Raw genomic sequence first — 23,645 nt, 5'->3', positions numbered from 1 at the left:
GTCAATCCAGAAAGAATTCAGGTATTGGCAGCTGAAAGCACTCTAAACTTACATAACATCTTTCCCCTACCTCCCCCTTGTTCCTCCTTTTCCCTCTCCCTCCCTCTTCTCTCTTCTCTCTCTGAATGCTTTATTCTGTCTGTCCATGCTTGTGGGATGGGAGAGATGGTACCCAAGAGGGCACAATGAAGGAAGACATTTCTGCAGCATATTCTGTTTTCATCAGAGGGCATTTATCTAGTGCGGATACAGCTGAATGGGCCTTTTGTAGCTCACAGGCCTTATGTAATATATCAGCTGCAGTGTATCAGTCAACCTTGACTTCTATTGTTGTATTTTTCCAGATGTAAATACGGTACTGCCCCAACTGTGACGTTGTTTCTCTGGGCATTTATTAGGTTGAACCTCATGAAATTGCTGATATTTGATTGTTTTAACTACAAATAGTAATAATTTCATGTGGTGCAACCTGGTATGCATAGCCTGGGAGGGTATTAGAAAACTCTGAAGCCCAAATGAAGTCAATTTATAACCCAATGAACTATTACCTTTCTCAAGTCAGTGGTTAAAAGTGATCCAGGTCTGGTTTCTCTTTCCATGTCAGCATTGGTGTTTCTTCGGGTCATCAAAAAGGTTGTCTCCCACTCCAAAAGGAACTAACGACTAGCACTTCCAGGCCACATCTTTTTGTTATTTTCATCCCAATTCAACCTGAAGCTAAATTTTACTGTAGGCACGAGTAGTCTACTACTAACTCTAAGTTCAGGAATTTACACTGAATTTACCTAAGTAAACTGTGGAAAGAGAGGAGTGGGGTAGGGTATTATCATACGTGCTTTTATCTTGGAAAAGCAGCTTATTCTGGAGCCAGGTTGACTCCTATATAGTAAGAAGATCCCTTTACGAATGTAGCAGAGGGCCAAAAAAAAAGGACTTGGATGTTAATGATTATGGCTCTGCCCACTGGGCATTTATCATAGGGCATTAAGTATATCCATTGTTTCCTAGGTCTTGACTGACCCTAGGACAACCAGAAGGGTCAGAAATTATCATGATCTCTGACTCTGATATCTTTCTCCAGTTATGATTCTAGGCCTCTGTGCTGTCCATATCCTTCTTTCTTTCTGGTGGATTTTTCATGCCACAAGTGTTTTTCCTTGCTGAGATTTTTTTTTTCTTCCTTTGCCATCACTGCCAGTGTATCTGACAGTTACAGAAAGTACTCAAGAAAGAGGTCCAGAAGTTTCACTTCAATGAACACCATTAGATTTGTTAAGAAAAGCTATTATTATTGTGACTTATAGACGTTCCCAATGGGAATTAACATTTCTGAAAGGGGTTTCTCTATTCTTCAGAGAGATTGTGAAAAAGAAGAGGTATAGCGTTACTTGGAGATTGGAGAAAGGTCAAAATTCAGAAGCCATTGTTTAGTACATTGGTTAATTACTGACTTGGAGGACTTTGTTCCAGTAACAAAACTCCTTGGACCAGTGTCATTTTTCTCAGCTTCATATCTTCTGTGCCTAGCATCGCACCTGGCTCAGGGTAGTTGTGAAACAAATAGTGGTTAATTAGGTGAATGAGTGAATGAATACGATGGTATGGGATATCAAAGTTGTATGGTTAGCTCTGAGAACTTCTCCATGTTTCACAGAAGAGGGGTCTATAAGACAGACACAGCCTTTACCATTATAAAAATCCTTGTTAACACACATTTCCATAAGTTCCCAGTAGGCATATCTGTGTAGTGGGGTGGAGTAATTTACTCACACTGTAACTCTCTGGTCTTCTACATGAGCCAGGACTCAGCAGGTAACAGGGAGAAAATGTTCTATTTAGTTTAAAACTTAGTCTGACCTGATAATATAAGTCATTGCCTTTGGCTGATAACCTTCTGGAATAATTGGACACTGTCTCCTGTTTTCATCCTCTTCCCTGCATTTTCCAGAGATAGTGACCAGGTGTATAAAAGGAAATTTTAGTGAGGGGTCCTTGGTTCCTCTTGATGTCATTCTTCCTCCCACATGAGTCCAGCGGAAGGGGTATTGACTTTTAGCCCACCTGCCTCCTGGACTTCTCTCAGGGTCTGAGGTGACAAAGGCTCTCTCCTTGACCAGACTTCAGTCAGGCTTCTCGAAGCCCTCTTCTTAACTAGGCTTTGATGTTGGGCTTCTGTGTCTGTCCTTGTAAGGCCCACATCACCCAGTTTTAGCAAGAATCCTGCCAAGTCAATTGAGAAACAATCCCCCACACTTTATATCTGATCACCCTCGATATCTAATCCAGTTCATCATCCCCCACCCTTGATATCTGTTCACCCTGGTCTGCCGTCAGCAAGAATTTTGTCAAGTTAGTTGAACCAGAATCTCCTTTACCCCGATGCTTCCTCTTTGGAACATACTGACCCCCACCCTCCTCCTTGGTTATAAATGCCCACTTGTCCATGCTGCATTTGGAACTGAGCCCAGTTCTATGCTGAGGTCTCTTCCCCCCAATGCAATATTTCTGAGTAAGACCTACTTTTATTACTTTACCTACTGCCTGGCTCTGGCTTTTCTTTGGCAGTAGTGGTGCCATGACTTGGATCAGGTCAGATGCATCATTGGACCCCTGGACTTCTCACCTAGGCCCTGACACCCAGCACCTTTGAAGACTCTGTCTTCATTCCTGTCTGATTGTTCAGGGTCCAGCTCTTGAACCAGTGCCCCAGATGACAGTCCATTGACAGATTTTGGTTCTTAAGATTCTCAGTATACTCTAGAAGCTGGGTTAGAGGCCCAGGCTTCTTTCTTTGCAGGGTACCTACTGGGCTGTAAGTCTTTCTTCCTGGCTCTTTGTTTCGAGTAGAGATTTGTTCAATCCCTGACTCCTGTCCTTGGTTCTTTGTTTCAAATGGAAATTCACTTTCTGATTTCCTGGGCTAGAAAATTTCTTCCTGGCTCTTTTTTTTTTTTAACATCTTTATTACAGTATAATTGCTTTACAATGGTGTGTTAGTTTCTGCTTTATAACAAAGTGAATCAGTTATACATATACATATGTTCCCATATCTCTTTCCTCTTGTGTCTCCCTCCCTCCCACCCTCCCTATCCCCCCCCAGGTGGTCACAAACCACGAGCTGATCTCCCTGTGCTGTGCGGTTGCTTCCCACTAGCTATCTATTTTACGTTTGGTAGTGTATATATGTCCATGCCACTCTCTCACTTTGTCACAGCTTACCTTTCCCCCTCCCCATATCCTCAAGTTCATTCTCTAGTAGGTCTGTGACTTTATTCCTGTCTTACCCCTAGGTTCTTCATGACCTTTGTTTTTTTTTTCTTAGATTCCATATATATGTGTTAGCATACTGTATTTGTTTTTCTCTTTCTGCCTTACTTCACTTTGTATGACAGACTCTAGGTCCATCCACCTCACTACATATAACTCAATTTCATTTCTTTTTATGGCTGAGTAATGGTCAAGTGGGGATCCACTCCTTGACTCCTAGGTTGGAAATTTTTTTTTCCTGGATCTTTTGAAGCTTCTATTTTCTCTGTTTGATTCTGCTTCTCCCATTGGAGCTTCTCAGTCAACTGAAACCCCCTTCTTGAACCCCATATGACTATATGTTCTGCTAACTTCTGCTTCCTTTCTTGTTGGCATGATTTTACTAAGGTTGATATGGAACTTCAGGGCCTCTTTGGGAAACTGAAGATCTCCCCAAACTGGTTCCCCCGAGACCTCTCCCTTCCCATTGCTTCCACTCACCCTTCCTCCTTCATCACCTTCAATATTTCCTTCAGCTCCTTTGAATCCTTTGTGCCCCTCTTCAAGCCCCTCCCTCCCCCATCCTCTGTTCACCCTGCTGGGCCCTCTTACTTCTCACTTCAGCCCCTCAGGCACTTGAACTTATGCTCCCTGCCCCCACTAGGGCTCTCAAGGGACTTGGGGATGCCCAAAAGCAATCGCGTGAGGTTGAAAAGAAAAATGAAGAAGGCCAATTGGAAACAGACTGGCTATTTTATCCACTCAGACTTTGGAGACATCTAGACAGCTGCTTCATGTCGCCTCAGTCTCTTACCTAAAATGTAGTCCTGTGTCCATACGACAGGGCAAAAGATCTTAAAAATCTCCACGAATACTGGTAAAAGGATTTAACCCCCGTATTGAGTGGTTAACCTTGACTTGTTCTATCTGTCAAAAACACAATTTAGATAAATAGAGAGTGTAAATACACCAGTGAGGTTTTTTTTTTTTTTTTTTTGGCAGTATGCGGGCCTCTCACTGTTGTGGCCTCTCCCGTTGCGGAGCACAGGCTCCAGACGCGCAGGCTCAGCGGCCATGGCTCACGAATCTAGCCGCTCCGCGGCATGTGGGATCTTCCCGGACCGGGGCATGAACCCGTGTCCCCTGCATCGGCAGGCAGACTCTCAACCACTGCGCCACCAGGGAAGCCCCAGTGAGCTTTTGTATTACTGGGTGTACCTGGCTCATGGCTCAAATTTTAGATGGAAAAAAGGTATAAGATCTTTTTGCACCTGTATGTTTATGTATGTGTGTAAATATGTTATGCATCTGTGATATTTTCCTACCTCTGGGTGGTATTACCAAATTTATAAAGTCCTGTAGAGGAGCTCTGTTTAAATCAGCTTAGAGGTAAATGAGTGTTTATGTAAATTAAATATTACCAACACTTCCAGAAATATAGGAACTAACCCAAATGCTTTTCAAGTTTTTGTGATTTGAGCAAATCTTTGAAGACTATTTTAATGCCGTTGACTGAATAAAAACAGCTATGCCTTCTGATGATCAGCACTGACTACAGTATGAGCGTACATTTTTATTCTACTTGGGTTTACTGGTCAAACAGGGTGATATGATATCTACTAGATGTTTAAGATTATAAAAATTGTAAATTCAATCTAAAAACAAATGTACAAGTAAAGATGGAATAAAAATGAATTGCTTGATAGCCACTGCTTTATGTAAATCAAGTACAACAGTAAAACAAACAAAAAACTCCCAAGCATTTAACTTATTTTTTTCAGTTTTTTTTGTGTTGTTGTTGTTTATTTTTTCCTGACACTTGCCTAACATGCGTGTGCTGTACAAAGAGTTAACGGGGAAATAACTGGAGATGATGGCCAGCTTTGTGTAATGGTTTAATATGTCTGCCTAAAAATCGTTTCCAGAATCTTTTTTGGTAAATTACAACCTTAGAGTTATGCTAAGTTAAATAACAGATATTCATTAAACATCTCAACCATTTCTAAGTAACATAAATTGCTGAAATATTCATTACTGAACTTACATTTAAGTTTATATGCTTTTGGCTTTTAAATTTTGTTTGGTATAGAGAAGCTAAATATATTTGAGTCTGTCAACACGTTCCTTTTACCATATAGAAAAATATGAGGAAGCATGGACCTATAAAACTGTGAGATGGTATATTAAAAAAAATTGCGAGTCTATCACAGAATGCTGGTGTGTGACAGGTAGTTCACAGCTGTCTACGTCCTAGACTTTTTTCTATAAAAGAAGGGTTACTAATGGTTAAAATAGTATAATCAGTGTATGAAAATAAAACTACCACAAATTATAAGGGGAACAACATTTTAGGCAAAGTATACAAAAAAGTAGGATGTGTTTTTCATAAGGAAACTTTTGCAAGGTATGAGGCATGTGTTTTCATTAAGGGAAAAATAGAATAATTTTGTCCTGAAGTGAAGTGACTGGTTGTCCCTGAGTGAGAAAGAAGAGAATAAAGGAAAAAAACCTGAATGGATATGGAAAGTTGTAGGAGGTTTAGAGGAAAAGTAATTTCATGTGTGGTTAAGCTGGCTGAGATTGAATGGATTTATTCATAAGGTTTTAAAAAAATGAGCTCAAAAATATAAGGATGCAAAACTAGAATCTGTTTTTCTTTCTATTAATATAACAGAGTTTTCTTGGTTTGTTGGTCTGTTCTTAATAGATCCTAAAAGATTTTTCTTTACTTTTTAAGTCATCCACCTAGGAAACAAAGATTCTCTGTCTTATCAGCATAATTTCCTGTGCCTTATGTTAACCTTATTCTTGATTATTTAAGAGAACCAAGTCTTATCACTTTTAAAAGAGCTAAGGTTTTTTTGTTTGTTTTACAGTTTTGACAATTTTGCCTTCCCCAAATCAAATCCTAAATGAAATCTTCTTGACTCCAAACTGACTTTGAGATTTCCTAGAGGGCCCCTGGAAAGTCTCAGAGGATTTGTTCTCTCACCTTGTAAAAAGAGAGATGTTAAACTAATTTAGTTTATTTGATAGGTTGGATTATATGGAAAGGCATTGTCAAATAAGAGATGTTAACTTAGGTTATATTTGTATGGGTTAATATAAATGTAAGTATTTCAGAAATTGTATTAATTTCCTAGAACTAATGAAATGTCCAGTGTAATCAGTCATAATTCTAATAATTATTTTAAAATGTTGAGTGTCATAGAAACAACCAAACATTCTTATTAAATTAACTCTTTATCATATCTTACCCATGCCGTTTTAAGTCTCGCATCACCCACAGATAGTTTTTGTTTTGCTCTGGTTCTTCCGGGGAAGCATTTGCAATTATCTACAGGCCAGAGTGCTTTGTCTTCTCAGAGTCCCTTGGAAAAGACTATGACAGGAACTCTGGGCTACAGGATTCTGATGGCTTTGCTTCTGTAACTTTGAAACCATACCACTGGACTGAGTCAGGATTTCTAGAACTCTAACTGAGAAACTGACAGGTTCATTAAACTGTTCACCCAAGATCAAGCAGAACAAGAATTAATTACATGGGACTGAATGTATTGATAAAGAATGATTGTGGTTTTGGTTTGGGACATTGCTAGATTTTTAATGTTCTATATTCTGGATATAAGGAACCCCTTTCTCTTAGATTATCTATACTTTTAACAATTAGGAGATGATACTTTTGTAAACAAAAATGAAACATTTATCTTTCCTCCCTCCCTGATTCCTTCAGAATTTGCATTAATTTAATGTTTGCAGAAAGTTATCCTCATTATATTTCATTAAATAGAATAGGCAGGGTCATGTCTGGTTTTTATTTGACTACTATATTCAAAATATAGAGTCATGAGATACATCATAAACAGAAAATATATGGTTAAGTCAGGAGATAGCAAAGGGAATCTAAACATTCCCCATATCAATAAAACACCTGCCTACCTAGTTCACTTACCGTTTCCCTCCTACTTGGTGGGGAGGCTCATGGGACCTGACTTGTAAGAAACCCATTGTGGCAGCTCTTCCTCAGTTTTTAGGAATTCTTTATAGAGAGGCAACTCTCTAGCGTGATCATCTGTTTCTGGAATCTTCTGTGTTCATTACATTGTGCTGTGCCTATGTGCCTTTCATCTGTTCCTGTTAAGTTGTCACCGGTTGGTTTCAACTTTTTTGAGGGGGTGGAGTTTGATTAAACTGTTGGGTTATTCCTAAATTCTTGCTTTCTGGTCTTCATTGACTCCATTCTCTGCAACCATGGCCAGTGCCCCTGTGACATGCTTAACTGGACTCCCTCCTAAATCTAGCATCTCTTGCTCTTTTCTCTTTGCGAAAGGAATTGACAGAGTTGAAACCCATTCTCCCTAAGCACCAACTAAGAACAGGACAGTGTGCCACGTATTTTACATAAAAACAACAACAGTAATATAAGCAATGTATATAGTATGCTAATATTGTTAATTATAATATCATTTATTACATGCCAGTCAGTAGGCTGAACATTTTATATGGTGGACCTTCAGACAGGTAGTCAAATCCTGCAGCAACCCTATTCCCTGCCAAAATTTGACTTCTACCATAAATGCCTGGGAATCTTAGAGGGTTTTAAGCAAAGGTGACATGAGTATTATTCAGCATGTAGTATTTTCTTGATGACTTTGGGACACTTATGTCACTGATTATTTTACAGTGCTCCAGGGGCTACTGGAGGTGAAGATTTGCCTTGAGTTATGTGGCACCAGACAGCCCTGCTCCCCTAGTTTCCAGATGTGCATTTTATTAGATCAGGTCTGAGGATGTGCCAGAAGGAAGGAGGAGCCACAGCTCTTAGTGAGTAGAGCAACCCCAGACCTGTTCTACCTTTCTGTTCTATTAACTGTGACCCAGAAATCCAGTTTAGCAGGCCCTCAATTAAATTCCATAGAAATAAACAGTTGTGAGTAGAATGAGAATAAACTCCGTTGAGGGAGAAGTCTAAAAACTTCTACTAATCAAGTGTTAAATGCTTTACTTTTTTTTTTCCCTTACAACAAATTTTGTTTTTATCATATCCTTGTTGTTCCTTATTTTCTGAATAACAGCACAACTCAAAAACATGAGCCTTAAATGGGAGGTGTTTTGGGCCATGAAAAATATTGAATAAATGCTAGGAGTCATTGTACTTTTCTTGTAAATTAAGCGGCTCAGTAGACGGGAAATTCAAAGAAAACAGCAATAGCATAGGGCATAAGTATAATTGTCTTCAGAGGTAGTCTTTCCTGTGGGTAATTTTTCTTCCCACTATCTTTGTCCTGTTGGAGCAGAACTTCAACTTGACTTCTGGAGCTTGTGAGCACATGATCCTGCATCCTACAGTTCAGGGCCCACCTGTCTGGGCAGATACAGGTCTAATGTAGATACCTTCATACACAAACAAGTCTTTTCTGGAGATGGACAGATACAAATCCCCAATCCCTCTCACAGAGGACTGGCTCTGATCAGCCCACCTCTACAGGAATGCTGCTTCTGCCCCAGGACAATATGGGGTAAGCCCCCACAGAGTAATCCTGTCTCAGTCCCTTTATCACTTAAAGCAACCTGTTGACTCAGAGTTCGGCAACAACAGAGGAGGATTCCCTACTGGCACAGATGTGCACCAGGGCAAGGAACCCTTTATAGACCTTGGAGGAAATCTTGTCACCCCCAATGATAACATGGTACTCTCTGATACTAGGTTTAAAAATGATCATCTCATTATTCTTGGCCTGCATCTGTAGAAGAGTCTAGAGGCATGGAGAGAGGTCAGGGCAAGCACAAAGGCACACAGTGAAGTTCTCCAGAGGTTTTTCCAGCTGTGTGATCAAGCTCACATGAGTGTTACTAGGCCATTTAGGAAAAATAAACACCTTCCTATTCATGTGTGTGAGAGAAAGAAGGAAATACAGCAATCTTCAACTAAAATGTCAACAGGAGAAATCATAAATTTAGTCTTGTATTCAGCAATCTCTAGTCTTTCCTTCCCATGGTCCCTCCCACCTTCCCTACCGCACAGATTCATATACTCTGACCTTCCAACCTGTCTGAGCAAAGGCTTCTGGGAGATTGGTGAGAACAGAGACCCATAGCAGTGGCTACATATCCTTGGCCTGGGGCTGTTAGAGAAGCAGTGGTGACCAGAATAAATGTAGCACACAGCATAGTGGTTGGTTATCTACAGAGCTTCTGACTCACCCATGTAGAGATTCTCATTCTTAGACCTCAGGCTATTCAGGGTTTATCTGCACCTCTGGGTGAGGATGGGGGATGGAGAGCACAAATAATGTGTGAGTGATTTTCCGGGCCTGCCCCCTGGTGCCAACAGTCAGAGCTACTGGTGGGGAAGGAAGGGCTGGAAAATCAGTGGGAGTTACTTATTAGATACAAGGCACTGCCAGAGCTCCACCCCACTCTGACCCAGATTCTGGTGCTGGGAGGAGAGTAGTGTGGAGCTGCAGTGTTACAGATGAGATGAGGGGCCATGCCGGCCACATCAGGAGGGCTTGATTCTACCTCCAGGGGCCCCTCTGCTGATGGCTGTGTGCTCTGCTGGGAGCTCCTGAGCCACATGGGGGGGGTGTCTCCCTGAACTTGGGCCTCTCATGGGCTGTGGGTGCAGGACCTTTCCTTCTTTTTGTTCTGTGAAGTAGTCTGTTTGTGGGACATTCTGGGATTCTGGTTTCTGCTGTAGACACTGAATCCACTCCTCCCCTACTAAATCAATATGATATGCCAGCACTTTGCTACAGAGATTCGGAGCAATGGAGGACACTGCCTCTGGTTTCTGAAGAATTGTTCTGACTCATCTTTCATCTGTCCCTTTTCCTTTCCCCTTTCTCATGACCCTTTCCCTCCCAGACCCTCATTCACTATCCTCAGAGATGTCAGAATCTGAGAGTTTTGTTTTCTTCTGCCTCCAGCCTCTCAAGGTGAGGTTCAATGTCTATCTGTGGCAATACTGCCTTCCATTCAGGTGTGCACTCACTACACACAATTTTTGTGAACATCTCTTGTGTGCCATGCAGTACTTAGGTTTTGCAGATAAGAGAGTGACTTTTTTGATGGGCTACATCTAGTGACCTCCATCTCTTTTGTAGTTGAACCATCATGTATTGGAGTTACAATAACTTAACCTTGCTCTCCTCTCCATATTTCAAACTGAAATTCCTTAAACACAGACATTATTCCATCTATTCCACTTTTAATCCCATTAAACTGCTCTACATCTTATTTTGGTTATTTTCCTCCTGCCCACTCCCCTTTTGTTTTGGTCAGCACTTCATCCTCTTTACTTCATCTTGCCTCCCAACCTCTGGGACTGATTGCCCTTACTTAGTAACCACCTTCCAGAAGCCTTTTTTCCTTCTGTTCGAATCCTCTGAGCTGGCCAGACCCTAATTGCCACTTCCTGGAAGCAGTCCTCCACATTGTCATTCCTCTGACAGCCTTGGTGAGGTTTAGAGTTGGAGTTGGGCTTAGGTTACCTTTTGCATCTTGAATGAAATGCAGGCTCATTATCCTGGGGTCTAGAACCATTCACAGTTCTTTCCCAATCTACTGGTCTTGTCTTACTTCTTCCACAAATCCCATTGCGCACTCAACCTCTTCTACTTGTGGATACATGCCCTGAGTCTCTCCTTTAAATCCTTTGATTCATTCTCTTCTCTGTAACCGAAGTAGCTTTCAGGCATATCTGTTTCTTAAAACCCCAGTTCTTAAAAGCCTACCTTATATGCCATTTGCTTCCTGAAGTCTCTCCTGATCTGATAAGATGGGATGTTTCCATCTTCTGAATGCCATAGTGATGAAGGGCAAAGATTTTGGACAAATTTGGATTCCAAATCCAGCTCACTTATTTTCTAAATTTGGAAACTTAAGCAGGCATTCAAACTTTTGACCCTGCAGCTCCTCATGTGAGGACAGTAATATAACTGCCCTCCTTTGTGGGGTTTTAGTGGGTAGTAAATGCACACAGTGCTTTTTACAGAATAAGTTCTTGAAAAATCATTATTATGACATTTTCTGGTATTACAATATTGTCTCACAGTTATTTGTATATTAATCTGAACATCCTTAGAAAACCTTACAAAAGGTTCTATTTTATCCTTCTTGTCTCTGGATCCCACCCATCATCTAGCACTTTGCCTCGTGTATGTTAGGGACTCATTAGATATTTCTTGAACTAAACAAGCAGTAATACAAATTTGTAGAATTAAAAAAAATAGTGAAGAGACAATTAAGAGAAAAGAAGGGAAAATACTAAGTCAAGCACCTTGCTATGCTTATTCCCATGGATTAAAGATTCTTATCAGAGTTCAGAGAACATAACAGATGCCTGATACTTACAATTTCTCATTGTAGATCAACAAATTACCAGTGTAGTTTGTGAAAAACACCCCAAACAAATAAGGTTCTTCCTTTTCCTCTCCTTAACTCTTTCCTTACTGAAAGATTTAGACTTAAATCCATTATATGGGACCCAGCAAAGAAGACATTCATACTCAGAGGAAGGAATTAGTGGGGAACACTGGTGACCAAGTGCAAATGTAGAGGGCCGAGGAGTGACCATTTGTATTACAGGCAGCAGGAGCCAGCCCAGGGACTGGGAGCTGGAGCAGGGTGAGGAGAACATCTGTGCAGGTGAGGGACAATGGTAGGAAGGGAGGTTAGCTTCGCACAAGGGAATTGGAAAATAAGAAAGTATATGAAGGATAATGGGCATCTGATTTCTTACTGTTGGAAAAGAATTGCCAATGCGAAAATGTGGAAAACCTGAATATATCCTGTAGTGTTAGATGGAAATTAGAGGTATTGCTGTGAGCTCATGGTTTTCAGTGTGAGTGTGTGTGTGTGTGTGTGTGTGTGCACGTGTGTGTCCCCAAAGCTGTTTCCAATGCAAGTGCCTGGAAGCAGATCCAGATCTTGTGTTCTACATACTGTATATCAGTAAAAAGAACCAGGGATGCTTGAGGAAATAGCTAATTCTGTGTCTGAGGCAGGGAAGGTACAAGAGAGAGCCTAGACTACTTTTTATTTTATTTTTGCCAGAAAGGAAGGAAATCATCAAATTATAATGTCGACCTGTCAAAAGGACATCAAAGCCAGCTTGAAGGGGATCCCACTGGAAATAATTTAATAATCAATACAAACTGAAAGTAATTATAACCCATTGAATAAAACAGTAAGCAATGAAACTAAAATGATATAGATGAATAATTAAGTTTGATAAAAAACAGGATATTTATATAGTTTCAAACTACCTCCCTGAAAAATATTAATTTAAAAGAGAAAAAGTAACTTCAAAGTAGAGAATCTTGACTTCTACCACCTTAAGCAATCCAACTGTACACCATTAGAAGTGGGATAATTCAGAACCATGTGTCTCTTGATAGCGTGCAGTGAAAGAACACAGCATCACTTCTGTCCTGCCAAAGATCCATAACCTGAGTCTAATCATGAGAAGGCATTAGACAAACTAAACTTTAGGGACTTTTGTTTTTCTCTCTCTTTTTTTTTAACATCTTTATTGCAGTATAATTGCTTTACAATGTTGTGTTAGTTTCTGCTTTATAACAAAGTGAATCACCTATACATATACATATATCCCCATACCTCCTCCCTCTTGCGTCTCCCTCCCACCCTCCCTATCCCACCCCTCTAGATGGGTCACAGATCACTGAGCTGATCTCCCTGTTCTATGTGGCTGCTAAATTTAGGGACTTTTAACAAAATACCTGACCTGTAATCTTTAGAAATAGCCAGGTTATGAAAGACAAGGAATGACTGAGAAACTTTCCTGGATTAAAAGTTAATAAAGCATGCCAATAAATGCAAACCTTGAGTCTGAGCTGGCTGTATGGTTGGGACACCTGGCAAAACACTGAATGAGATCTGAGGATTGGATGATGGTGATGAGTCAATGTTACTTTCCTGATTGGGATGATTTCTTTGTAGTATGTAGGTGAATGTCTTTGTTTGTAGGGAATACTACAGTATTTGAAGGTGATGAGCCCTGTGTCAACAACTTTAAAGGTTCAAGAAAAAAAGTTCTTTATATTGCACCTTCAAGTTTTCTGTAAGTTTGAGGGAAAAAAAAAGGGATCTAGAGAGAAAAAGTGGTATTCATTCTTGCCTGGGAAGCAGATGAGTCGCAGTAAAAAGGAAAGTAAGAGAAATTATTTGGGACGTGGAAAAAATGGGGGTGAACATTTGCAGATTTTTCTAGATGGACGTGTGTATTGGGTGATCATTCACTTGAAGAGACCAGTTTCTTTGGGAAGTAATGTTCTTGATCAGGCGGAAGGAGGAGAGGTAAGGTGGGGGGCGTGTCTAATTCTCCTCTTGCGCTTTCTTTTCTAGGATAAGTTATCCTTTCTCAGGGCCCTGGTTGAAAACATTACTGGGTCAGGAAGAATCAAAGAAGGAATAGGGTATTCTCCATTTCAGAAGGGGAAGCATTGGAATTGTGATGTGCAAAACTGAATTCTGGGTCTTAATTTCTGTTTCCTGCCAGTAAGTGTTGAGGTGTGAGATAGTGGTTCTTGACTCAGTATTTTTGTAGTTTTATTGTGCCATGTAATAGAATTTCCTTCTTCTTAGGAAACTCTCACAGAAGTATTTAAGAGTGTAGGGGCATGATGTGTCCAACTTAATTTAGTTAGAAATGAGGGAAATGGGACAAAATATAAACAATTGGTGAATCCAGGAAAAGGGTATGTAGGAGTTCCTTATATTATACTTGCAACTTTTCTATAAATTCGAAATCTTGTTAAAATAAAAATGTCAAAAAAGTGTGGGGGAAGGGGAATCAGTAACGGCATTGCCTCTGTCAGAGCTGAGAGAAACCTAGGCTAGGAGAAAGCAGAGATGTTGGAGATAACTGAGGACTAACTAAAGAATTTATGAATGTGCTTCAGATAGCTTGTAAAGTCAAGGGTTATGCAAGATATCAAGGTCACTATAAACTCAGGGAAAGGCTGAAACAAGAGGTTACTGGATTTGAAACATAAGGTAGAGTAGGATTTGGGGCTACTCAAGAATTCCTTATTCTGACTTCCACTGAAATGCTCTGGAGGTTTAAGGACATTTAACTGAATAGAATCAGACACCATAGTTGAGATGACTGCTTGCATCTGATCCTGGTGTGTGTGTGTGTGTGTGTGTGTGTGTGTGTGTGTGTGTGTTTATATTAAATCAGAGTGCATAATTCTAGGCTGACGAAATGGCCTTCTACCATAAGGGGTAAGGAAGAAGGAAAAGTACATTAAAGCCTTTACACCATTCTATAACTTCCATGTAGGAAAGAGAGGAATAAGCATAGATCAAATGGAAACATTACAACATAATTTGCTACAGTCTCAGAAGAATCTTAAAGGATTCTCAGGGGAAAGGGACTTGGATCAGTCAACAGGAGTGGGCATGGGGCAAAGTTAGGGAACTCTAGATGCCAGGAATACGCCACACCCGTTGGAAAGTCTCCCAGAAGGGATCTAACTACTAATACTCAGGCTAAGAAAATCTATCTTGCTAAAATGGAATTTATTAACAAACGTGTGTCCTTGGGAAATATTGGATTTATTTACATAAGTGCCCTCTCTTGGAAACACTGTGGAGGCTAATCCTCTGTCTTCTCAAGTCCAGGATAGGGATAGAGAAGCCATCTGAGAAGATGGTTTCAGGATCACAAAGCACCAACCACTTGGAAAAATAAAGAAGTCCCCTTTTTAGTAAGATCCCTTGACACCTGTCTGGAATCTGACTATAGTGGTTCCCTTGAGACACTCAGGAAGTTTTGAGGAAAAGAGACCCAGGAGAGCAGGGCTAGTCAACATGGCTTTTCCTTGGAGATTCCTCTCATGATGTCTGAGTTTATAGGTTTTCCTTCTCCTCCTTCTACGGACATAGCTTTCAGGGCCAGTGTGCACATCATGTGTCTCTCTTTCTCTAGACTACAGTCCTATCTAGAGAGAGTAAGCGATTATAAGATTATAAATCCCTGAAGAAGCACGAGGGTTTGTTTATTTGTTTTAATTTATTTTTCATTCTTTCTTTCTTTATTTTTGGCTCTTTAGGTCTTCGTTGCTGTGTGTGGGTTTTCTCCAGCTGCTGTGAGTGGGGGCTACTCTTCATTGTGGTGCGCGGACTCCTCATTGCAGTGGCTTCTCTTGTTGTGGAGCACAGGCTCTAGGCATGCGGGCTTCAGTAGTTGTGGCACGTGGACTCAGTAGTTGTGGCTCGTGGGGTCTAGAGCACAGGCTCAGTAGTTGTGGCACACAGGATTAGTTGCCCTGCGGCATGTGGGGTCTTCCCGGACCAGGGCTCGAACCCATGTTCCCTGCATTGGCAGGCAGATTCTTAACCACTCTGCAACCAGGGAATTTCCTGTTTTTTTAAAATATTTATTTATTTGGCTGTACCAGGTCTTAGTTGCAGCACATGGGATCTTCATTGTGGCTTGTGGGATCTTTAGTTGTGGCATGTGGGATCTAGTTCCCTGACAAAGGATCAAACCTTGGCCCCCTACATTGAGAGAGTGGAGCCTTAGCCACTGGACACCAGGGAAGTCCCAGTTTTTTTTGTTTTTGTAGATGCTTTCAGATTAGTTTTGCAAGGAGCTGGGGATACCTGCATGTCTTTATAACTTAAGCAAGCTCTAGTCCCTTGTGCTCTTGCAGATCTTTTGGGCCAGGATCTGGAGTGCTGGGGTGAGAAACTACAAAGATATGCCAATTGGGCTCATGTCTTGGGAAAAAAATTTAAAAAGAGCACAGCCTAGCAGATTCTTTCCCATCCTATGATCAAGTGTTTTTCTTTCTCTGGCTTCTTCACATACCTATAATATTTACAAATTTTTAAACAGTCCCTGGCATCTTGCAGTTTGTTTCAAGGTCTCTGGAGAAGAGGCAATAGAGTTTTGTTTGTTCATTTTCTGCAGGAGTAATTCTCCTGTAATATCATGTTTCAGGAGATTGGCCCAAGTTGCATATTTTAAATTCTTTCCCTTTCCTTAACAGATTCACTCAGATTTAAATAACATACATGTATGCACCCAACATAGGAGCACTTCAATACATAAGGCAAATGCTAACAGCCATAAAAGGGGAAATCGACAGTGACACAATAATAGTAGGGGACTTTCACACCTCACTTTCACGAATGGACAAATCATCCAAAATGAAATAAATAAGGAAGCACAAGCTTTAAATGACACATTACAAGATGGACTTAATTGATGTTTATAGGACATTCCATCCAAAAACAAGAGAATACACTTCTCAAGTGCTCATGGAACATACCCCAGGATAGATCATACCTTGGGTCACAAATCAAGCCTTGGTAAATTTAAGAAAATTGAAATTGTATCAAATATTGTTTCCTACCACAACGCTATGAGACTAGATATCAATTACAGGAAAAAAAAAAAACCTGTAAAAAATGCAAACACATGGAGGCTAAACAACATGCTACCAAATAACCAAAAGATCACTGAAGAAATCAAAGAGGAAATCAAAAAAATACCTAGAAACAAATGACAATGAAAACATGACAACCCAAAACCTATGGGATGCAGCAAAAGCAGTTCTAAGAGGGAAGTTTATAGCAGTACAATCCTACCTCAAGAAATAAGGAAAATCTCAAACAACCTAACCTTACACCTAAAGCAATTAGAGAAAGAAAAACAAAAACACCCTAAAGTTAGCAGAAGGAAAGAAATCATAAAGATCAGATCAGAAATAAATGAAAAAGAAATGAAGGAAACAATAGCAAAGATCAGCAAAACTAAAAGCTGGTTCTTTGAGAAGATAAACACAATTGATAAACCATTAGCCAGACTCATCAAGAAAAAAAGGAAGAGGACTCAAATCAACAGAATTAGAAATGAAAAAGGAGAAGTAACAAGTGACACTGCAGAAATACAAAGGATCATGAGAGATTACTACAAGCAATTCTATGCCAATAAAATGGACAACCTGGAAGAAATGGACAAATTCTTACAAAAGCACAACCTTCCAAAACAGAACCAGGAAAAAATAGAAAATATAAACAGACCAATCACAAGCACTGAAGTTGAAACTGTGACTAAAAATCTTCCAACAAACAAAAACCCAGGACCAGATGGCTTCACAGGTGAATTCTATCAAACATTTAGAGAAGAACTAACACCTATCCACTTCAAACTCTTTCAAAATATAGCAGGGGGAGTAACACTCCCAAACTCATTCTACAAGGCCACCATCACTCTGATACCAAAACAAGACAAAGATGTCACAAAAAAAGAAAACTAGAGTCCAATATCACTGATGAACATAGATGCAAAAATCCTCAACAAAATATTAGCAAAAAGAATCCAAAAGCATATTAAAAGAATCATACACCATGATCAAGTGGGGTTTATCCCAGGAATGCAGGGATTCTTCAATATATGCAAATCAATCAATGTGATACACCATATTCACAAACTGAAGGAGAAAAAACACATGATCATCTCAATAGATACAGAAAAAGCTTTTGACAAAATTCAACACCCATTTACAATAAAAACTCTCCAGAAAGTAGGCACAGAGGGAACTTACCTCAACAAAATAAATGCCATATATGACAAACCCGCAGCCAACATCATTCTCAGTGGTGAAAAACTGAAAGCATTTCCACTAAGATCAGGAACAAGACAAGGATGCCCACTCTCACCACTGTTACTCAGCATAGTTTTGGAAGTTTTAGCCACAGCAACCAGAGAAGAAAAAGAAAGAAAAGGAGTAGTCCACATCAGAAAAGAAAAAGTAAAGCTGTCACTGCAGATGACATGATACTATACATAGAGAATCCTAAAGATGCTACCAGAAAACTACTAGAGCTAATCAATGAATTTGGTAAAGTAGCAGGATACAAAATGCACAGAAATCTCTTGCATGCCTATACACTAATGATGAAAAATCTGAAAGTGAAATTAAGAAAACACTCCCATTTACCATTGAAACAAAAAGAATAAAATATCTAGGAATAAACCTACCTAAGGAGACAAAAGACCTGTATGCAGAAAATTATAAGACACTGATGAAAGAAATTAAAGATGATACAAATAGATGGGGAGATATACCATGTTCTTGGATTGGAAGAATCAACATTGTGAAAATGACTCTACTACCCAAAGCAATCTACAGATTCAATGCAATCCCTATCTACCACTGGCATTTTTCACAGAGCTAGAACAAAAAATTTCACAATTTGTGTGGAAACACAAAAGACCCTGAATAGCCAAAGCAATCTTGAGAAAGAGAAACAGAGCTGGAGGAATCAGGCTCCCTGACTTCAGACTATACTATACAGCTACAGTAATCAAGACAGTATGGTACTGACACAAAAACAGAAATATAGATCAATGGAACAGGATAGAAAGCCCAGAGATAAACCCATGCACATATGTTCACCTTATCTTTGATAAAGGAGGCAAGAATATCCAGTGGAGAAAAGACAGCCTCTTCAATAAGTGGTGCTAGGAAAACTGGACAGGTACATGTGAAAGTATGAGATTAGAACACTCCCTAACACCATACACAAAAATAAACTCAAAATGGATTAAAGGCCTAAAAGTAAGGCCAGACACTGTAAAACTCTTAGAGGAAGACATAGGCAGAACACTCTATGACATAAATCACAGCAAGATTCTTTTTGACTCACCTCCTAGAGAAATAGAAATAAAAACAAAAATAAACAAATGGGACCTAATGAGACTTAAAAGCGTTTGCACAACAAAAGAAACCATAAACAAGATGAAAAGACAACCTTCAGAATGGGAGTAAATATTTGCAAACAAAGCAACTGACAATGGATTAATCTCCAAAACATAGAAGCAGCTCAATATCAAAAAATCAAACAACCCAATCCAAAAATGGGCAGAACATGTAAATAGGCATTTCTCCAAAAAGATATACAGATTGCCAGAAAACACATTAAAGGATGCTCAACATCACTAATTATTAGAGAAATGCAAATCAAAACTACAATGAGATATCGCCTTACACCAATCAGAATGGCCATCATCAAAAAATCTACAAAGAATAACTGCTGGAGAATAGGGAACCCTCTTGCACTGTTGGTGGGAATGTAAATTGATACAGCCACTATGGAGAACAGTATGGAGGTTCCTTAAAATCTAAAATTAGATTAGACTACCATTAGACTACCATTTGACCTAGCAGTCCCACTCCTGGGCATATACCCTGAGAAAACCATAATTCAAAAAGAGTCATGTACCACAGTGTTCATTGCAGCACTATTTACAATAGCCAGGACATGGAAGCAACCTAAGTGTCCGTTGACAGATGAATGGATAAAGAAGATGTGGTGCCTATATACAATGGAATATTACTCACCATAAAAAGAAATGAAATTGAGTAATTTTTAGTGAAGTGGATGGACCTGGAGTCTGTCATACAGAGTGAAGTAAGAAAGAGAAAAACAAATACCATATGCTAACTCATATATATGGAATCTAACAACAACAACAACAAAAAGCTTCTGATGAACCTAGGGACAGGACAGATATAACAACACGCACGTAGAGAATGGACTTAAGGACATGGGGAGGGGGAAGGGTAAGCTGGGGCGAAGTGGGAGAGTAGCATTGACATATATACACTACCGGATGTAAAATAGATAGCTAGTGGGAAGCAGCTACGTAATGCAGGGAGATCAGCTCGGGGCTTTGTTACCACCTAGAGGGGTGGGATAGGGAGGGTGGGAGAGAGACGCAAGAGGGAGGAGGTATGGGGATATGTATATGTATAGCTGATTCACTTTGTTATACAGCAGAAACTAACACAATTGTAAAGCAATTATACTCCAATAAAGATGTTAAAAAAATAAGTAATGTACATGATTCGTTGTAAGTATCAATAAATTCTGTAATAGTGTTTTTCCTTATAAATGCAATTCTTATTGCATCTTCAAACTTTTTTTCTCCTTTTCTTTTATTTGGAATGTAATCTTCATGATTAAAACATTTGCTATGCTATCTTTTCATCGTATGTTACTCCATTTCAGTGCTCTTATTTTCCCAAGAGGAGAATCTACAAATACATTTCTCTCTGTCTCTCTCATCTTTCATTGTCTCACACTGTTTTCTTCTTTGTTTTTGTTGACTTTTTACAAATTCTTGAGTAGCTTCTTCCTATCAGAGGGGTATACCAAGAATAATTTTAAGTGGTTCATGTTTTGACATTGGCAGTTTCCAGATCTGCCAATGTTTTGACATTGGCAGTTTGACATTGGCAGTTTCCAGATCAGGTTCCAGATTTTCCAAGTCCTAGAAAATTCCCATGTTTCTTACATCACAATGAGACCTTAAGGAACTGTGGATCTAGCAGTGACAGATTTGCAGGCCTAGGATCTTATTTGTGGCCAAATGAGAATCTTTTAAAAAATCAACTTAGATGAGCTGTAATAGATTACATAATATTGTACTATACAATATTATACAGTATGATAAATACCATGCAGTGTAAATAACAACAAAATGTACCAATTTAAGTATACATTTTGGTGGATTTTGATAAATTTATGTACCTGTATAACTACCATCATGATCAAGAACACTTCCTTCATCCTTAAAAGTTCTCTAGTGTTCTGTTGCAGTCAATTCCCTAACAGTTCTGGCAGCTACTGTTTGTTTCCTTGCAGTATAGAATAAAATTATATTTTCTAGAGTGTCCTATAAATGGAATTACGCTGTATGTGCTCTTTTGTATCTAACTTCTTTGATTCATTATAATGTTTTAGAAGATCTGTCATGTTGTTTGTATTAGTAATCTGTTCCTTTTATTGCTGAGCAGTATTTTGTTACACAGATACACCATAAATATTCGAGTTCTTTCCAGTTTCTGGCTTTTAGGAATAAAGCTGCTAGGAACATTCATGTACAGGTCTCTGTGTGGACACGTGTTTTAATTTCTTTTGTGTGAATACTTAGAAAAAATATTGAATCATGGGATAAGCATATATTTACCTTTCTAAAAATATGCCAAACAGTTTTACAGATTGGTTGTACCATTTTACATGGCCACCATCAATGTTTAAGAGTTCCAGTTCTTTCAGTTCCCTGACAATATTAGGTCTTGTTTTAAATTTTAGCCATTTGAGTGAGTGTATAGTGGTATCTCATGGTGTTATTTTACATTACTCTGGTGGCTAATGATGTTATGATGTTGAGTATCCTTTCATGCACTTATTGACCATTTGTATATCTTCTTATGTAAAATGTCTGTTTAAATATTTTTCCAATTTCAAAAATACGTCTTAGTATTGAGTTGTAAGAATTCTTTACATATATCTAAACTTTTATTCAGAATATATATTGTGCATATTTTCTCCCAGTCTGTGGCTTTCCTTTTCATTTTTCTAACAATGTCTATTGAAGAATAGAAGCTTTATTTTGATGAAGTTCAATTTGTGATTTTGTCCTTTTATAGTTTATGCTTTTTATTTTGTATCTAGGAACTTTGCTCATTCCAAGGTCATGATTTTATCACATTTTTGTCTAGAATTTTTAGTTTTAACTTTTATATTTATGTCTTTGATTCATGTTGAGTTGTTATTTTGTGTATGGCATGAGGTAAAGTTTGAGGTTTACTTTTTTTCCATCTAGATATCCAGTTGTTCCAGCAACTGTTGAAAACACTATTATTGAGATACTTTAGAACTTTATCAAAAATCAATTGATCGTATATGTGTGGATTATTTTTGGACTGTGTTTTGTTTCATTGATCTGTATGTCTATCCTTACACCAATACCATGCTGCCTTGATTACTGTAGTCTTCAACTGCAGTAGTGTAAGTTCTTTAACTTTAAAAATTTTTTTGATATTGCTGTGGCATTCTTGGTTCTTTGCATTTCCATATACATTTTAGAATGGGCGTATGTTTTATTATCCTGACTAGAGGATTTGGTATCCTAATCTTATGAGGGTCATTGTGAATCCAGAAAATGGAATAGACCGTAGACATTATTTAAGGAAGAATTCCATTGACTGTGATGATGAGGTAGATATGACTCCAAAATGCTGACCTTGATTGACTGGAATATGGGTGAGGTCATCGAGGAAGACAGAGAAGTTGAGATGGAGAGGCTTTTCCAAATCTAAGAGGGTAGATGTTTAGTTTTTGAAAAAATAAAATTTATTATGTCAGCAAGACCCACAAGTAGAGAAGTCCAGAAGAAGGTACATCATAGACTTGGAGAAAAGACTGTTGATGGAAATAGAGATTTGAGAGCAATTAATTTAGAAATTATAACTGAAAAAATTGAGGAGAGCGTGGAGAGAAAGTAGCAAGGGCCAAGGATTGACCAAAGAACAACATTTCCAACTACAATATAGGTGAAATGAGCAGCTTCATGGAAGAGAACTGAGTGCTGAGAAAAGAGAAAAAATAGTGTGGTGTCATGGAAACCAAGGTCAGAGAATATTTCCAGGAGGCAGGGTTTTCAGAAGTGTAAAATGAATCAGAAGGACGAGAGAAAGAGGAAAAAGCAAAGTCTGACAGTTTTAGCAGTGAAGACTTCTTTGACATTTGAGAGAACAGTTTTGTGGGAGGGACCGTGATGAAGCCAACTTTCAGGGAATTATGGGGGGTAGGAGAGGAAGTCTATTTCAGTAATTCTGAAAATGAAAGGAGGGAGAACAATGGAATGGTCACTGTAGAGAACCACAGGATCAGATGTATGCTGTCCACACAGGTTGTGTACTTTTGCTTTTCAACAGAGGGGACTAGTGCACTCTGTTTCTTGTAATTATATCAAATTCTGTGTTCACCAGATTTTTAAAAATAGATAGCTAGTGGGAACCTGCTGTATAGCACAGGGAGCTCAGCTCAGTGCTCTGTGGTGACCTAGATCGAAGGGGGGGAGGGAGGTCCAAGAGGGAGGGGATATAGGTATGCATATAGCTGATTCACTTCATTGTACAGCAGAAACTAACACAACATTGTAAAGCAGTTTTACTCCAATTAAAAAAAAATTGGTAGGCCAGTTCAGCTCCAAGTAGCTGGCAGACTCCTTTCTCCTCCTCTCTCAACTCTGGTACTTACATTCCCTTGTCCACACCTTGAATTGTCCTAATCCTTTCCTATCACAGTGGAAACTAAACAATGTTCTCCCAATTACCCAACTCTTTTCCTGACTTCGTTCTTAAAAGTACTACTGGGGTCAGCAAAAATGATTACTGTGGCGGGACTTGAGTGAACTCTTTCAGTAGAGTGATCACAACAGAAGTTGTTCTGTAGTTGTTCTTTGAGGGTGTGGTGACATATTTGGACCACATTCTCTCTCTGAAATGAGGTTTCTAGATTCAGAACTCAACTGAAATACTGTGTAAAAGTTCTTGGTGGCCCTGTCA

General features: G+C 39.1%; 2 protein-coding genes across 2 annotated transcripts in view; both read right to left on the bottom strand.

The window, feature by feature from the left end:
- LOC112403084 (putative olfactory receptor 10J6) overlaps positions 1-23,645 on the bottom strand; it is a 130,335-nt gene that overhangs the window by 26,142 nt on the left and 80,548 nt on the right. The window contains 1 exon segment of the mRNA XM_024750414.1: positions 7,213-7,224. Within this exon segment, the coding sequence (XP_024606182.1) occupies positions 7,213-7,224 (12 nt within the window).
- APCS (amyloid P component, serum) lies at positions 8,698-10,845 on the bottom strand. Its single transcript, XM_024750352.1, is given in 4 exon segments — positions 8,698-8,768; positions 8,771-9,125; positions 9,282-9,350; positions 10,828-10,845. Coding segments are annotated over 4 exon segments (513 nt in total).

The sequence above is a fragment of the Neophocaena asiaeorientalis genome, unplaced genomic scaffold (genome assembly GCF_003031525.2).
Source record: "Neophocaena asiaeorientalis asiaeorientalis breed wild unplaced genomic scaffold, Neophocaena_asiaeorientalis_V1.1 scaffold315, whole genome shotgun sequence".
In the NCBI taxonomy this organism is placed as follows: Eukaryota; Metazoa; Chordata; class Mammalia; order Artiodactyla; family Phocoenidae; genus Neophocaena; species Neophocaena asiaeorientalis.
The sequence above is the reverse complement of the archived record's forward strand: the minus strand, read 5'-3'. Positions and strand labels throughout refer to the sequence as shown.